General features: G+C 42.5%; 1 protein-coding gene across 6 annotated transcripts in view; it reads right to left on the bottom strand.

Annotated features, from left to right (window-relative positions):
• The window catches only part of LOC137375197 (rho guanine nucleotide exchange factor 4-like), a 578,050-nt gene that overhangs the window by 86,091 nt on the left and 473,132 nt on the right, over nucleotides 1-18,827 (bottom strand). For 5 of the 6 annotated variants that reach the window (XM_068041983.1, XM_068041984.1, XM_068041986.1 and 2 more), the window contains one exon: nucleotides 18,138-18,277. In XM_068041983.1, coding sequence (XP_067898084.1) covers nucleotides 18,138-18,277 — 140 coding nt within the window. Of the gene's footprint in view, nucleotides 1-13,829; nucleotides 13,963-18,137; nucleotides 18,278-18,827 lie in introns of those variants that run through there. The other variant, XM_068041990.1, reaches the window with a different exon arrangement.

Genomic DNA, 18,827 nt, shown 5'->3' with positions numbered 1-18,827 from the left:
CTACCCAACCGGTTGTTAGTATTGCATACTCCTTTTAAATATGCAGATTAGCTTAATATTTGATTTCATAAACTCTGTTACCCATATATTAACTCAGACCAATTCCTGTTCACCCATCACTCCTGTTCTCACTGATCTACATTGCCTTCCAATTCATCAATGCCTTGAATTTAATATCCTCACCCTCATGTTCAAATCCTTCCATGGCCTTGCCCCTTTCTAGCTAAATAAGCTCTTTGAATCCTACATCCATCTTGAGATCCTCTGCCCCAGACTCTCCCTTCACTTGCTTAAAACCTAATTCTTTTCTAACCTTTGCCAATTCTGATGAAAGATCACAGACCTGAAACATTAACTCTGCTTCTCTCTCCACAGATACTGCCAGACCAGCTGAGTATTTCCAGCACTTTTTGTTTTTATTTTAGATTTCCAGTATCTGCAGTATTTTGCTTTTATCCACCTTGAGAACTCTGCATTCATCCAACTTTTCCCTCTTGCCCATCCCCCATTTCCTTCGCCCCACCATTGGCAGCTATGCCTTCAGCCTCTAGGTCCTAAGCTATGGGTTCCCTCCCTAAAGTGCTCTGCCTCTCCACCTCCCTCTCCTCCTCTGTAAAACCTTTCTCTTTAGGAAGCTTTTGGTCACCTGCCCCAATACTCCTTCTTGGCGTTATTGTCAGTTTTTTTGGTTGTATTGGAGAAATTAATGGGGCTGAAGGTTGATAAGTCCCAGGACCTGATATTCTACATCCCAGAGTGTTGAAAGAGGTAGCTATGGAGATAGTGGATACATTGGTGATCATCTTCCAAAATTCTATAGATTCTGGAGCAGTTCCTGCAGATTGGAAGGTCGCAAATATCACCCCACTGTTTAAGAAGGGAGGGAGAGAGAAAACAGGGAATTACAGACCTGTTAGCCTTACATTAGTCATTGGGAAAAGGATGTGATAAATAGACACTTGGATAGTAATGATCTGATTGGGCATAGTCAACATGGATTTATGAATGGGAAATCATATTTGACGAACCTGTTGGAATTTTTTGAGGATGTTACTAACAGAATTGATGAAAGGGACATGGTATACTTGGATTTTCAGAAGGCTTTTGATAACGTCCCCCACCGGAGGTTGGTTAGCAAAATTAAAGCACATGGGATAGGAGACATTATACTGGCATAGATTAAGGATTGGTTAACAGGCAGAAAGCATAGAGTAGGAATAAACAGGTCATTCTCACGTTGGTAGACTGTGATTAGTAGACAGGAATCAGTGCTTGGGCCCCAGCTGTTCACAATATATATCAATGATTTGGACGTGGGGACCAAATGTAGTATTTCCAAGTTCGCGGATGACACAAAACTAGGTGGGAATGTGTGTTGTGAGGAAGATGTAAAGTGGTTTCAAGGGGATTTGGACAGAGTGGGCAAGAACGTGGCAGATGGAATATAATGTGGAAAAATGTAAGGTTATCCACTTTGGTAGGAGGAACAGATGTGCAGAGTATTTCTCAAATGGTAAGAGATTAGAAAGCGTAGATGTACAAAAGGGACCTGGATGTCCTCGGCAATAAGTCACTAAAGGCTAACATGCAGGTGCAGCAAGCAATTAGGAAGACTAATGGTATGTTAGCCTTCATCGCAAGAGGATTTGAGCACAGGAGTAGCGAAGTCTTGATTCAATTGTATAGAACCTTGGTTAGACCGCACTTGGAGTACTGTGTGCAGTTCTGGTCCCCTTACCTTAGGAAGGATATTATTGCCATAGAGAGAGTGCAATGAAGGATCACCAGACTTGTTCACAGGATGATGGGACTGTCCTATGAAGAGAGATTGGGGAAACTGGGCCCGTATTCTCTAGAGTTTTGAAGATTGAGAGGTGATCTCATTGAAACCTACAAAATACTTAAAGGGATAGACAGGGTCGATGCAGCTAACATGTTTCCCTTGGTTGGGGAGTCTAGAACCAGGGGACACAATTTCAAAATGAGGAGGAAGCCACTTAGGACCGAGATGAGGAGAAATATCTTCATTCAGAGGGTTGTGAATCTTTGAAATTCTCTCCCTCAGAGAGCTGTGGAAGCTCAGTCATTGAGTATATTTAAAGCAGAGATTGACAGATTTTTAAATACAAATGACATAAGGGGATATGTGGATAGTGTGGGGAAAAAGGCATTGAAGTGGATGATCAGCCATGATCATATTGAATGGAGGGGCAGGGTCTATGGGCTGAATGGCTTACTCCTACTCCTATGTTCCTGTGCTCTTGTGAAACTCCTTGGATCATTTTACTATGATAAAGGTGCTATATAAGTGCAAGTTGTGAATATGTTGAGACATATCTGGGCTTTAATTCAGAACTAGCAGTTCTCACAGAAACATTCATTCTGTGCAAAGCTTTCAAAAGCTTCATGTGGGTTTTATTCTGCCAAGGGCGGCACAGTGGCGCAGTGGTTAGCACCGCAGCCTCACAACTCCAGCAACCCGGGTTCAGTTCTGGGTACTGTCTGTGTGGAGTTTGTAAGTTCTCCCTGTGACCGCGTGGGTTTCTGCCAGGTGCTCTGGTTTCCTCCCACAGCCAAAGACTTGCAGGTTGATAGGTAAATTGGCCATTGTAAATTGCCCCTAGTGTAGGTAGGTGGTAGGAGAATGGTGGGGATGTGGTAGGGAATATGGGATTAATGTAGGATTAGTATAAAAATGGGTGGTTGTTGGTTGGCACAGACTCGCTGGGCCGAAGGGCCTGTTTCAGTGCTGTATCTCTAAATAAAATAAGGTCACAAAATTACCGACAGTGAGATTTTATGAGAAAAACAGTGAAGCAAATTGCAAATCCTTTGAATTTAATAAAAACCAGATTTGAAAACAAGTTCCTTCTTTCCCACACAGGAGCAATGACAGTTATGGAAAATAGAAGTGATACATGGTCAGTTTGAATTGCTCTGTTAATATTGTCAGGATTTATTCTACTTGAAAACTTGTGCCAAAATTGGAAGAGCTGTCCCACAGACTAGTCAAGCAACAGCCTGACATGGTCATATTCAACGAATCAAGCCTTTCAGTCATTGCCCCAGACATCTCCATCACCATCCCTGGGTACATCCTGTCCTGTCAGCAGGAAGGACCCACCAGAGGTGGTAGCACAGTGGGATATAATCAGGAGGGAATGGCCCTGGGAGTCCTCAACCTTGACTTCAAATCCCATGAAATCTCATGGCATCAGGTCAAACATGGGCAAGGAAACCTCCTGCTGATTACCACCTACCACTGTCCCTCAGCTGATCACTCTTCCATGTTGAACACCACGTGGAGGAGGCACTGAGTGTAGCAAGGGCAGAGAATATACTCTGGGTGGGGGACTTCAATGGCCATCACCAAAAGTGGCTCAGTAACACCACTACTGACCGAGCTGGTGGAGTCCTGAGGGACAAAGCTGCTAGACTGGGCTTGCAGCAGGTGATGAGAGAACCAACATAAGGGAAAAGCCTACTTGACCTGATCCTCACCAATCTACCTGTCATAGATCCATATGTCCAATGACATTCTTGGTAAGACTGACAACCACACAGTCTTTGTATAGACGAGGTTCTGTTTCCTCACACTGAGGACACCCCACATTGTGTTGTGTGGTACTACTCACTAACCTAAAAGGCATAGATTATAATTAAGAGCAGATATAAAAGTTCTAAATTGGACATCCATGAGGCACTGTGGGCCATCAGCAGCAGCAGAATTATATTCCACCATAATATGTAACCTCATGGCCCAGCATATCCTTCACTTTATCATTACCATCAAGCCAGGGAACCAACCCTGGTTCAATGAGGAGTCTAGAAGAGCATGCTTGGAGCAACACCTTAAAATGTAAGTACCTTAAAATTAGGTGCTAACCTGCTTAAGCTACAGTATAGGACTACATGCATGCCAAACAGCAGAAGCAGAAACAGAGATAAGAGATTACACAACAATGGATCAGATCAAACCTCTGTAGTCCTTCCGCATCCAGTCGTCAATGGTAGTTGACAATTAACCAACTAACCAGAGGAGGAGGCTCCAAAAACATCCCCATCCTCAATGATTGAAGAGCTCAGCATGTGAGTGCAAAAGACAAGTCTGAAGCATTTGGAACCATCTTCAGCCAGAACTGCCAAGGAGATAATTCACCTTGGCCTCCATCTGAGGTGCCCCCCAGCAATCAATCATCAGCCAATTCGATTCACTCCATGTGATATTAAGAAATGGATGAGTACGCTGGATACAGCAAAGACTTTGGGCCCCAGCAACATCCCAACTGCAGTTCTGAAAACTTGTGCTTCAGAACTAACTTTGCCCCTAGCTAAGTTGTTCCAGTACAGCTACAACACTAGCCTCTACCCCACAGAGAAAAATTGCCCAGGTATGTCCTGTCTACAAATAGCAGGACAAATTCAATCCAGCCAATTACTGCTCCATCAGGCTACTCTCAAATCATCAGCAAAGTGATGGAAGGTGTCATTGACAGTGTTATCAAGTGGCACTTACTCAGCAATAACCTGCTCACCAAAGCTCAGTCTGGGTGTTGCCAAGGCCACTCAGCTCCAGACCTTGTTACAGCCTTGGTCCAGACTTGGAAAAAAGAGCTAAATTCCAGAGGTGACCTGAGAGTGACTGCCCTCGACATCAAGGCAGCATTTGACTACACAGGACATCAAGGAGCCCTCATAAAACTGAAGTCAATGGAAATCAGGGGAAAACTCTCCACTGGCTGGAGTTCTACCGAGCACAAAGGAAGATGGTTGTGGCTGTTAGAGGTCAATCATCTCTGTCCCAGGACATCACTGTAGGAGTTCCTCAGGGTAGTATCCTAGGCCCAACCATCTTCAGCTGCTTCATCAATGACCTTCCCTCTACCATAAGGTTTGAAGAGGGAATGGTCATTGATGATTGCATGGGGCTCAGTTTCACTTGCGACTCCTCAGCCAATGAAGCAGTCCGTGTCCACATGCAGCAAGACCTGGATGATTTTCAGGCTTGGATTGAGAAGTGTCAAGTAACATTCGTACCACACAAGTGCCAGGCAATGACCATCTCCAACAACAGAGAATCTAACCATCTGCCTTTGACATTCAATAGCATTACCATTGTTGAATTCCCCCATCATCAACATCCTGGGGGTTACCATTGATCAGAAACTTAACTGGACCAGCCATATAATTATTCTGGCTACAAGAGCAAGTCAGAGGCTGGGAATTCTGTGGCGAGTGACTCGCCTCCTGATTCCCCAAAGCCTTTCCACCATCTACAAGGCACAAGTCAGGAGTGTGATGGAATACTCTCCACATGCCTGGATGGGTGCAGTTCCAGCAACACTCAAGAAGCTCAACACCATCCAGGACAAAGTATCCTTCTTGATCGGCACTCCATTTATCACCTTAAACATTCACTCCCTCCATCACTGGCACACCATGGCTGCAACGTGTACCATCTATAAGATGCACTGCAGAAACTTGCCAAGGTTTCTTCAACAGCACTTCCCAAAGCTATAACCTCCACCACCAAAGCAGGTGCATGGAAACATCACCATCTGCAAGTTCTCCTCCAAGTCACACAGTATCCTGACTGGAAATATATCTCTGATCCTTTATCTTCATTGGGTCAATATGTTGGAACTCTCTTCCGAACAGCACTGTGGGAATACTTTCACCACATGGACTGTAACAATTCAATCAGATAGCTCACCACCACCTTCTCCAGGGTACTTAGGGATGGGCAATAAATGCTGGCCTTACCAGTGATGCCCCATGCTGTAAATGAATAAAAAATAAATGCTGTTTACACTGTACATTGGAACTTGGAGAAATAATACTAAGTGAAGCAAGATGTGAGTTAAACCCATCCATGTATTGAAGAAATGGTAGCCAGCACTGTTGACCAGAATTTAACACACCCCACCCCTGGGAGCAGGCTAGGAGGCGAAAGGATGTAAAATCGTGTGGAAGGCAGGGGGTGCCATGCCTGTCACCTACCTGCCCCCACCGCTATTTTGCCAATGGCGGAAGACGTGGTAGATGGCCCACCCACCCCAGGCCAATTAAGGCCCTTAAATGGCCAATTAATTGCCACTTAATGGCCTCTTCCCACCGCTGCTGGTATTTTACCAGTGGGGGATGGGCACTTAAGCACCTGAGGAGGCCGCCCAGTAATATCAGGTGGCCTCCTTGTAGGCTGGGTGGGAAAGCCCTTCTGATCGGGCACTCTGTTTCCTATGAAGTGCTCCCCCCCGCCCCCCAGCAGCAAGGGCCGCCCACACTAAATTTAACCCCCTGCCCTGCTCTCTGACCCAACTGCAACCCCCTCCCCTCACTGGGGCAGGGCCGATTGTCCCTGGCAGGTCTTGACCTCAACTTACCTCTTTGAAGGGCGATGCCCATCATTCCTCGTCTTGCTGGCTGCAGTCCCAGCAGTGACTACCACTCCCAATGGCGTTGCTGCGACTGATTGGCCGGCAGCTCTTGGAGGCCTCCTGCCTCAGATCGGCGGAAGTCCAGACCAAGGCCAATTAATGGCCCGGGCCACGCAAAATAGCAGCAAGGCTTCCAGGCCTGGCAGAGGCAGGCTCGACCCCGACTTTTCAGCTGGTGGGCGAGACTCCGCCTCAATGTTAAATTCTGGCCGTTGTCCAGTCATCGTCGCTCTGTCCCTTTATTGCTGCTAATGTCATTATGAAGGAGCAATACTAGAGGTGCATCACGATTGGTTGATTTTTGGTCATTCCTGCTATCAAAATTCTATTTAACAAAATCACTTGGAGCAAAATTACACTTCTCGAAATTTTGATTTGTGTGCTGGCAAAATCAAAAAAAGGGCATTTAACCACTTGAAAGGGAAACAAGATGTAACCTATGATATGCAACATTTCAAAAATAGCAAGAGCATCAGTAATCAATGGTGGGATGTGTGTCTGATTGAAGCTATTAGTAATTTAAATTCAAAAATATTCAACAAGCAGAGTTGTTAGTGAAGATCTCATGAGACATCTGCCATAGAGATCATTCAAATTTAGCCAAAGAACATGTTCCACTGATTTAATTGCTGTAATATACTGAGCATTTATCAGGATTCATCAGGTAAGATTGTTTCATCACCAAGAAGCAAGTGAGCAAAGACAGGACAGTCAACTCCATATATTCAAACAGGTTTACAATCAGTTTCATTCTTTTTGTAATCACTGATAGATCTTTCACGGCGTTCCTCAAAGTCAATCAGAGAATTCACTGTTTTATAACAATAGGAGTGTTTATGCCATTTAGGACATAACATCAAAGAACATGCTCAGACTACACAATCTGCATTTAACTAATAGACTCACAGCTTTGGGCAAAAATATCAAGCCCAGGCTTTTGGGAAACACTTGTGGCCTTTAAATAAAAATGTTGAAGAAGACATTTTTAAAAAACTTTAAAAAGTTCAATGAATATGCTCAATCGTTTTATTTGTGAAATACATAATTTTTCATTTTTTGAATGTTTTGTTCCAAACCTTATTTTAGATATTAGAAATTTTAGTTACTTAGAAAAAATGGTCACCAGTTTTTTTTTGCAGCAATCATTTTGTGTGCTTTGTGGAGAAAAGATAATCCTGCACCATTTATTTTCTTTTGTCTATAATTACATTGTGATGGGTGCTAGTTGACAATGTAATAGCAAAATTGGTCATAGGAAATTATATTGGGAGAAAAGTGTGAACAAAAGTCATGACAACAGGATCTAAGAATGAACACCCTATAAGAACATTTTTCCAATAATATATTAAAAATCTTACTTTCAATCTACTAAACCTTACAGTTTGAGCATGTTCTGTGATCTTATACCCTAAATGGCATAAACATTAAATGTACCTCATGTATTCTGAACCTTGCTTTCTATTGTCACATTTTTGTTTCAGTTTTGTGTTAGCATCATAAATTCCTACTTATATTTATGTGATAACAACATGTATATACTCATCACCTGCAGTTTCATAATTTGGCCACTGGGTTCCCACAAAGCACTTAAAATGCTTTAACTTTTTCTCATTCACCATTTACTTTGCTAATGGGGGAGACCAAGAGAGGGGGCAGTGAGGTAGAGAATGGGGATTTCCACTACTTCATTCGCAAGCCCACGATTTTCCGCCAAATCATTTCAATGAATGGAAAATTGAGTTCTGGTGTATGCAGAGGTACAAAAACCTAGCCAGAGAAGAGTTCTTAAAAGAAATGTTAATTTACCTTTTGCAAAACAAACACTGGCTGTGCTTTGAAGCCATTTCATTATCTCATCTTTGTTTTGTTGACAGCTAGGAAAAAATAATTAATTATACTTGTGAGACATCCCGCTGTTTCACACCACCATACCATCCACCACCCATCTGAAGGAAAAGGAAGGACAGAATGAGGAGCAGAAAAGGACAGAGGAAGCAAAAAAAAAGTTGGGGGGAAGAGATTTAGACAGAAGATGAAGAGGAAAGAGACAGACAAACAGCAAAACAAAGATATCAAAGGCAGTTAAACGAGAGGCCATATTCTCCAGGTTACCAAATGCAACACCAGGGGAAGATCAACTGGTAATAATGTGAAACAACTGTATATAAAAAATGAAAGGAATGACTTTAAAATGGAGACTGAATTAAATCCCGGTCCATTTACCTCACACCTTCTACTTCCATTTCATCTGAAGACTACTGTCTTGATGTCCTGTGTATAGATCGACTAATATAAATTCATCAAACTCACTCCTAACATTTCTTCAGTGTTGACAGCACTGGGAGAAAAGCACGGAAACATCTTCAGCCAATCTTCCTGAACTGAATTTAAAACTTAATCTCTTAGGCAAACATAATGTACTGTGAATTAAGAGTATGGTTATCATGCATTAAAATTAGGTCTGATTTTTTGAGAAACCAGAAAGATGCCACTTTGAAACTTCTAGCCCTCCAAGTTGGAATGGTTAAGTTATTATTTCCCTCCAACTTACTCTCCCCATCACTTTTTCACACTTGCAAACCGCCTCCACATCCACAGCAGGATGAGATGATGAGAACACAGAAAATGTGCAACCCTGTGGGAGTGGAACTGACACACTGACAGACCTGAATGAAGGGAAATGTATATTGATGGCCCATGACACCACAATAGAGAAATAGTAGGGGGTGAAATTGGCCAGCAACACAAAACAGGTTTGTAGCAAATCCACAGCCTGCATAGGTTTTTATTTTCCATTGACTTGGAAAATATTGCAAAGATTTTCATTTCAAACCAAGTAAAAGTGACCGTGAGACTAGGAAACAAGATCCCAAAAAGTGTTTGAACTATCATTCTGTAAACTTCAATGGAAAGAAGATCGGTGAGGTGAAATATTGGCTGCCGATTCACTACAAACTCATTACACGGTGCTAATATAGACCAGTCTCACCCTCAGTAAGTTTATAGCATTACAGGTTATGATTCTTTCAAATATCAGGCATAACACAGCAACTCTTGCAGTTTCTGTTTAAAAACAGAGGTCATAAATATAAGACAGTCGCTAATAAATCCAATAAGGAATTCAGGAGGAACTTCTTTAACCAGAGAGTAGTGAGAATGTGGGACGTATTTCCACAAGAAGCAATTGAAGCGAATAGTATAAATGCAGTTAAGAGGAAGCTCAATAAGTACATGAGGGAGAAAGGAATAGAAGGTTATCGTGATGTGGTTTAGATAAAGTAGGGTGGGAGGAGGTTTGTGTGGACTATAAACACCGACACATATCAATTGGGCTAAATGGCCTGTTTCTGTGCTGTAAATTTTGTGTAATTCTTTGTAAGACTACGAACCTTTTTGATTTTTGCCCGTATTTCACTCTGTTCTACCTTGCATGGTATAATCCCTGTTAGTTTAGTAAATGTTTTGGTTTATTCTCTCACCCCCTAATGTGTAACCTAGCATTTTGGTACTAGCATGGAGCAAATCTAAAAAGTATCCATAATATATGTAGTAGACCTTTGCAAGTCCACAAAATTTATAATAGACCAGTGTGACAGAGGATGGGGGCAGGAGGTGTGCGGGTGAAGGCTTCCTCTGTTTGCTATTATTCCTGAAATATCAAACCCACACCTGAGATTTTATAGACTGAAGTAATGAAAATAATTTACAATTATATGAACTTCACAGGTTTAGCAATGGTAAAATAAGCAATAATAGTATGTAGATGCAATGAGCAACGCTGTTGTGGAGTTAATTAGCCATTTGAATAATGTCTCCAATAGTTCTGAGAAAGTCTTTTGAAAACAACACGATCTCTATTGGCACAATCCTGCCTGACTTTGTCCTCTCCGACTCCTTGCAGTCTCCCTTCTGAATGGAATTTGACCCATGGTGCACATAATGAAACTTATCCGTCTTTCTGACTCGATATCAGGATTTAGAATGAACTGGAAAGTTGCAGCAGAAGGCCAGTTTTTCAACTTTTAAGCATTTTTTGATGTTGTCAGATTGGCAGGTTAATATAACAAGACCAACAAAGGAGATTGCTTGAAGAGGAGTGTCGCTTCCTGGTGAGATACAACAACATCACAACTGCCATCAATATCTGGTTGCTCAGCCGGTCCCTTCATATGAGCCAATCAACAGGAAAATATATTTGTGTCTGCATGCTTTGCTCACTGATCTCTTTCCAGACATGCACACCTGATAAGCCATTCCTCATTTAAAAAGCAGGACCATGCTGCTGATTCCACGTTGTGTAGACCAATGGACCTTAAAATCAACAAGCCCACCTTCTCCAACAACAAATATGAGCTTCTACTTAACTTCCAAGACTAGCTTCTTGGAATTGTAGTGGCCACAAGGCATTTTTAATGTTTGTCACAGTTATCTGTGGCACAAGAATTTGAATCAAAGCTACAGAAAAACAACAAGAAAAGCCCTGTCTTTGTAGCGTTTGTTCAAAATGTATGAGGTGAAATCCAATTCCCTGTGGACATGAGTTCACAGCACAGCCCTGCCAATAATGTGACACTAACTAAGCAATATTATTCAGACAGGCCTTAAGGATAAGTGATGTGGATGATGAAAATGCCGCACTGGTGTAGAAGAATGTCTTCTCCTGAGATTGAGTGGATTTGATTGTTGAAGCAGTGCAGTTCTTGCATTTGGCATGTAAGTGACGGTGTCACAAAAAGGATGAAATTCATATTCCTTTCCCAGCTAGCCGGGCCTATCCACTCCCAATCAGTGTGCACAAAAATACATATTTACAAATTCCTCCAGGACAAAAATCTAAATACTGCTAAGGAATCATTTGTAATTGTTTTAATTTCCCTGAGAATATGGGGAGTGGGACAAAAACATTGAGGATCTCTACAGAGCTCTGAGGAACTGATGTGATAACCTGGGGCTCCAACAACCACAGCCACCTTTGTGCCAGGTATGAACCCAGCCACTGAAAGGTTTTCTTTTGACTCCCCCATGCACCCAACACCCCGCCTCCCCCCCCCCCTCACCGCCCTCCAAATCCCACCCCACCTGGCCTGACCCCTCATTGACCTGAGTTTTGCTAGGGCTCCTTGATGCAACAATGTGTTGAATGCTGTCTTGATATTGAGTTCAGTTACTCTCCTCAGGCATTTATACCTTGTGTCCATATCTAGATCAAAGCTGTAATGAGGTCTGAAGCAGAGTGGTTCTGACAGAACCCAAGCTGAGCAGATTATTGTTTAGTAGGTATTGTTTGATGGCACTATTGAAGACTGACTCCTTCCATCACTTTACTTTGATTAGGAGGAGCCTGATAGGTTGGTAATTGGCCAGGTTAGATTTTATTTTCTTGTGGCCAGACCATGCCTGTGCAATTTTCTGTATTTTCATGTAGATACCAGTGTCATAGGTGAACTGGAACAGCTTGGCTAGGAGAAGCAGCTACAGCGTGTGCAGGGCCCATTGGCTTTGCTCTGTCCATTGCACCCAGCCATTTCTCCATATCATGTGGAATGAACTGAATTTGCTTGGCACGGTCATCAATGAGGATGAGGGCTTCAGGAGGTGGTTGGGTATGATTGATCTACAGCCAAAAGTGCCGAGTGGACAATCAACTTTGCCTCTTGCCCTCGAGCTATGCTACACTATAATTGAGGAAGGGGATGTTCATGGAGCATTCACCTCCTGTTAGTTGCCTGGCTGTCCATCACCATTCTTGACTGGGTGTGGTAGAGCAACAGAGCTTTGCTGTTACGTGCTGGTTGCAGAATGGCTTAGCTTTGTCTATAGCCTATTACTTTTGGTGTTCAACATGTCGATGGTCCTGTGTGGTAGCTTCATTAGGTTGATACCTCATCTAAGGTATGCCTAGTGCTTTTCCTCGCACTCCCTTCCAGACTCTGCGTTGATTTAAAGCTGGTGGTAGTGGCCACGCCACAGGATGGAGGGTACCCTCACAATCGAGACAAGACTTTGTCTTTGCAAGGACTATGTGTTGGTCATTTCTACCAATGTTATCCTTATAGTCACCTTAAATATTCATTCCCTCCACCATCGGTACAATGTGGCTGCAGTGTATCCCATCTACAAGATGCAGCTCAGCAACTTGCCAAGGCTCCTTCAACAGCATCTTTCAATCCTGTGGCCTCTATCATCTAGCGTGACAACAGCAGCAGACGCATGGGAACATCACCTCCTTCAACTTCCTCTCCAAGTTACGCACCTTCCTAACTTGGAAATATATCGCTGTTCCTTCATCATAGCTGTGTCAAAATCCTGGAGCTCCCGACCTAACAGCACTGTGGGAGTAAGTTTACCACACAGACTACAATGGTTCAAGAAGGCAGCTCACTGCCACATTCACAAGGGCAGTAAATGTTGTGATGCACACATGCCATGAATGAATACATTTTTTAAAAGTGTCAGCCTTGGCTCAGTGGTAGCACTCTCACATCTAGTCAGAAGGTTGAGGGTTCTTCCCACTCCAGTACAAATAACCTAAGCTGACACTTCAGTGCAGAACTGAGGGAGTGCTGCACTATTGGAGGCGTTGTCTTTTGGATGAGACTTTAAACCGAGGCCCCATCTGCCTCTCAATTGGACATAAAAGATCTCATGACGCTATTCAAAGAAGAGCAGGGAAGCTCTCCCAGTACCCTGGTCAACATTTGTTCCTCAAACAGGACGTAAAACAGATGATCTGGACATTTATTTAATTGCTGTTTGTGGGATCTTGCTGTGCAGAAATTGACTACCGTGTTTGCGACATTCCAACAGTGACTACACTTCAAAAGAAGGCACAGCCACCAATGGTTGAATGATTAAAATCAAGGATGCTCAAAATTAGAGGAGCTCTTGGAGGGTTGTGGGCTGGAGAGGATCACAGAGATATGGGGACATGAGAAGCCGAGCTTTGCACAACCTCAGGTTTATGAAGGGGTCCAGATTGATGTGTCTGTGGCAGTTAGATTGGTGAACACACTGTCGGTGTCGAACCACACTGTACCTAACCTCGGAGAGCTTGATGTTCGATTGCCCAAAATAAAAAATGTTTCTTTTCTTAACATCCTTTACTTGGATTAAGAAAAAATTCAGAAAAAAATAGACAAAGTAAAAGGAATAAAATTTTTAAAATAATTTTAACAGCTGCAATTCTTGACGAACATATTGGAAATATATCCTGGGTAAACCAACAAAATGAGAGACAACAGCTGTGAGAAGATCAACAATATCCTCCATTCATAAGCTTGAAGCTATAACAAAATGTTACTGGAGAACACAGTACAATGCGACATTGCAGGGAAAAAAAACAGTGCTTGAAGCTTTCGTGGCATATTATATAAGTCATGCGCGCCCACTTACTGTAAATGTCTTGAACTGTCTCCTATTTGCAGCAACAGAAGCCAATGGTGGTCTTTTTCTTTTTGGCAAGTACAGCTTTGTTCATGAATGGCTCACGGATGCTCAGCCCTTCAGTAAAATGCCAATTCCGGTAAATGGCATAGCAACCACTGGTAAGATGGATGGTTCCTGCCTTGGTACCCTGAGGGTCAGGCATGGGGGCACTGCCCACGAAGGCTTAGGGAAACAATGGTGCTCATTACAACATGGTACCAAAGGAAAATACTGATTACAGCTGTCCTTTTAACCAGATACTCCACTTATCGTCATTTTAATGCTGCACTGAAATGGAATTCTAGGTCTATTCATTTTTTAGTGGGGGGGGGGGGGGGGGTTTGTAATGTAATGCTCCATACTTTTTATAAAATAATATAAGCACAATTTTGTTAACTGCTTCATTGCCTGTTTTTTAATTTTAATTTTTTTTTCTTTACAGCATGACCAATGGAGCGAGAGGCAAAGCTGCGTGATTTAACCCATTGAGGACTGTATAAAACTTCTGTGTCACAAATGGGTAAGGGGCCAGACAGATGGTGCAAAAGCTCCTTGAATGAGTGCTGCTTACTTAGATAATCTCACTTCTGGGAAGTTCTGACTTTACTTACGGTATTTTTCCCAATGCAAATAGAACCTGGTTAACCCTCTCAGAAACTGCAAGCACATTTGTGTAAAAAAGTCTAATGTATTTTCTTTTTTCAAAAGAATAGCAAGGTTGCAACTTTGCAATTTCAGTAAAAAGAAAATAAAGAAGGTGGGCAACTTCCAACTCTGACGGTGCTAATGGATTCTGAATCCAAGGGCCTGAGCTGGAGTGTAACTTGAGATTAACATTTAAATGCACCTCCTCGAATTGTCTTTCAGAACATAACACCACTCAAACTAATGGAAGCAGTGAACACTGGGACTAGGTCAAATGTCCAGTAGTGAGACTGAGTTCAGAGAGAGGGGAACATTTGAGCGCCTGTCAACATCGTACCATTGGACAGGAGCAAGAGACAATAATCTTGACTTTATGCGATAGCATAAAACAGATGATAGTGAGTTAGCAGCCTGTTTTACATGTCTCCTAACTTGTATTTCTATTGATGTCAACAGAAATTTCACTATTTTATTTACCTGACAATGTGCTTGAATCCCATCATAATCAATAGAGCAGTGGTGGATGCTTGCATTGTGCCTGTTTGGGTAAAGTCAGTTTAGTTGTTAGCCTTGGCTCAGAACTAGTGCTCTTACCTCTCAGTCAGAAAGTCATGGGTTCAAGAACCCATCCAAAGACTTGAGCATGTAATCTAGGCTGGCACATCAATGCAGTACTGGGGGAGTGTTGGAGTTGCTATCTTTTGGATGAAATGTTAAATTGTGGCCCTGTCTGCCCTCTTAGGTGGATGTAGAAGATCCCATTGCATTTTCTGAAGAACAGCGGGGGAGTTCACTTAGTGTCCTGGCCAATATTTATCCCTCAACCAATATCACTTAAAAGCAAGCTATCTGGTCATTTACCTCATTGATGTTTATGGGACCTTGCTGTGTGCAAATTAATTACTGTGCTTCCCTACAAAATAACAAAAACTGCATGTTACAAAATACTTAATTGGCAATAAAGCACCTTGGGGTGTCCTGAAGTCATGGAAGACATTACAAAATGCAAGTTATTCCTTTTCTTTATTCAAATTGACTGAGCTATGTAAACCAGTCGAGCTTTGCACTTCTGATTTATTAAAATTGTTTGATATAGTTATTGGCTCATAATATTATTTTATGGAAATTAACATTATTGCTAAATAAAGTTGTATGTATTGTTTTACAACCATTACTCTTTCAGTATGCACATTGCCACATACCGGGCTGAATTTTATGTGCCCATCACCGATTTTGCCTGCATGGGCCACATGTCGCGGAGCCGCTGCATTCTTCAGTGCGGAGGCTCATTGAAATAGCCGGGGCAGGTCGCCCCACCCAATCACGTGGAGGGGGTGGGCTGAACATCTCCAGCAATGGCGTCAGCTGCCTGTTCGCAGGCGCTGATGCCATTTTTAAAGGGTTGTCAGCCCTACCAGGGAATTTAAATATTTAAAGGGAAATGGAATTAAAATACATAAATACATCTCTTTTGCCCCTCTCCCACCCCCCAATAACAATTTAACTAAATATTTGCCCTTCCCCCCAAAACCCTTACCTTTACCATCTGACCTTCCCCCCTAAAACAGCACAAGCTTTCAACTACAACCCTTCCCACCATCCCCTATACCCATGACGCTAATTTGATTCCGTTCCCCCCACTTCCCCCACTTATAAACCTACCACCCCCCACCCTCCCCCCCCGCCACCCACGAGTGTTCCACCTTGTTTCCCCGGATGGGGATCTGAAGGCACGGGAGTGCAGGCCACGGGGCTGAAGGTCGCATGGGACATCAGGAGGTGATGGGAGAGTAATTCATTCACTTAATTTATTTAAATATTTACATTGGGGTCCCATCGCGGGCGGCGGGGGGGCCGTCACAAGGTCTCACCGCCACTGGTAACATTGGGCCGGGCCCTCCCTGTGTCGGGGTGCGTGGTGGCCCTCTCCTGGAGGCATTTTCCACAAACCGCCCACCACGAAACCCGTCGTTGAGGGGTCGGTAAAATCCAGCCCACCAACTTTATGCAGTACAATGCCTTTTAATATTTGCTATGAGATTCATTAACAGAGAAAACAAACTAACCAGAAATGGTACACAAGTATGCCAGCTAGATCCATGTCGCATATATTATTATAAAGAAAAGACAAATGGGAGGTAATTTTCATCTTCATTGCCTGGTTGGTAATCTGGCTGCTCAGATCATCCACTAGGCGTAGAATTTGCATGATTTACGTCCCATTGACTTCAATGGGCACAAACCATCAGGTCACTGAGCAGCTGGTGAGGGTAATAATTACCCCATGGTTGATGAGGTCAGTAAACCAGTGAAATTACTCCTTATGGATGGCTTCCATTATGTTGCAACTCTGCCCAGTAATCTCTATATGTTTCACTGCAACCTAGTATCCTATACTTGTACCATAACACTGCTGCCTGTAATTGGACCAAACAATACTTGAGGATGACAAACACTCTTCAACCACAGTCTGATTCCAACCACATGACCAGGTATTCTGTGCACAACTTTGGCTCCATGAAAGAAAGCAATAATAGAAATATGTTTTTAAGCCATCAGTATAATTCTGCGTAACCGTTGTGGCTGAAATAGAATATACTAAACTCCACAAATATTCAATGCAATGCAACCATTTAAAAACTGGACTTCACTTTTTACAGGTTTTGGTACTTGTGTCAGTCACTGAATGATATTCATGTGGTTCACCAGTGCATATCCACTATGCATAACACACTATACATACTGACCATTTCTGTAATCATATGCCAGTATACCAAACCATTTCCCATTTGAATTCATCCAATAGAGTTCTAATGTCCAAAATGCAATTCCCATTCGTACATATTGTACAGAATCCTGATATATCAAGATATTTCTCATTCCCTCCCATCGTACAGAATTTCCAATGGTCTCAACCATTTGCCATTCATTCCTATTGTATAGAATTCATAATTACAGCATCATATTGAACTGAAGAATGTTGGTTCAAATAAAAAATGTTTTTGACACTGTATATTACGTTCAGTGGCCCTACACTACTGATGGCTTACCGTGCTAGAAGGGAGCACAAGTTTGAGATTATGCCACACTACTGTAGTGACCATTTTTTCAAGCACACCGTCCCACTAGGAGAGTGGTATCACTGAAGTTACCCATATATTTTTAAATCTCAGTGCAGTAAATACAGTAACTTAATTGAGAAGTGTCATCTGGAGACTGCAGCACATTTTAGAGGTCTAATCACCTCTGGTTAAAATGTGTTTTTGCAAACAAACAAAACAATTTGCTGCTGTCCTTTAAACTGAATTGAAGAATGAATGACTAAATAGGCTGTGATGAAGATTGCCCACTTGGCTGTTTTTATCTTCAAGTCATGTAAATGCTGATCAAGAACGTAGTTTATTGGCAAACTGGCTATAAGCTCTTCACATCAGGGTCATCAAGATTTAACTGCGTAACCTGTTGAATATCTGGTGAGCAAAATATTTATAATACTGGTTGTCAATAATTTTGAGGCATTACACTGGAGATGATATTGCAGCACTTGATTAACATGAGGAGATAGCAGATTAGTGCTGATCCAGTTTTCTGAGCATTTAATATTCTGCTTGATTCTGTAATGCCCAATACCTCATTGATGGCCAGCTGCTCTCCGCCTCCTCCTTGGTGCCCATACCGGTGATTTCCACTCCGATAGTCCTCGTACAAATCCTCCTCACTTCCGGCTTCATCAGCAAAAGCAGTCTTATCTGGTGCACCATCATTGATGACTAGAGTATGAATAAAAACAACTTATAATCTTGTAATCAGCAAACCACATCAAAACTTGCAATTAGAGAGTGCCTTTAATGTAGTAAAACATCCCAAGGCACATCACAGGAGCATAAGCAGACAAACATTTGACACCAAACCAAAAAAGGAGGCACTAGGACCCCAAAAGACCAAATGCTTGGTCAAAAGGGTAAATTTTAAACTCAGTCTTGAAGGAAGTGAGAAGAGCTTTGGGGAAGGAATTCCAGAGCTTAGAGCCTAGATGGCTCAATGCACGGCTGCCAATGATGGGGAAAATGAAGTGAAGGATGGATAATAGGCTGGAGTTAGAGGAAAGTACAGCTCGCAGAGGATTATAGGCTTGAGGTTAGAAACAGCATTTTTAGACAAGAATATTCCTGTGGCTACTGCACCTAACATTTTTTTAGTCATCTTTTTGGTGTTTTATGAGGGACACTATGTGTTCTTTCCGTAAGCCAACTCCCTAAACATGTGGTCATGGGGGCTAGTTACATGTCATCGTCAAAGATTGACAGTGGACTGTTAAAT

This window comes from Heterodontus francisci, chromosome 11 (genome assembly GCF_036365525.1).
Source record: "Heterodontus francisci isolate sHetFra1 chromosome 11, sHetFra1.hap1, whole genome shotgun sequence".
Classification (NCBI taxonomy): Eukaryota; Metazoa; Chordata; class Chondrichthyes; order Heterodontiformes; family Heterodontidae; genus Heterodontus; species Heterodontus francisci.
This window is presented reverse-complemented; position numbering and strand designations above follow the sequence as displayed.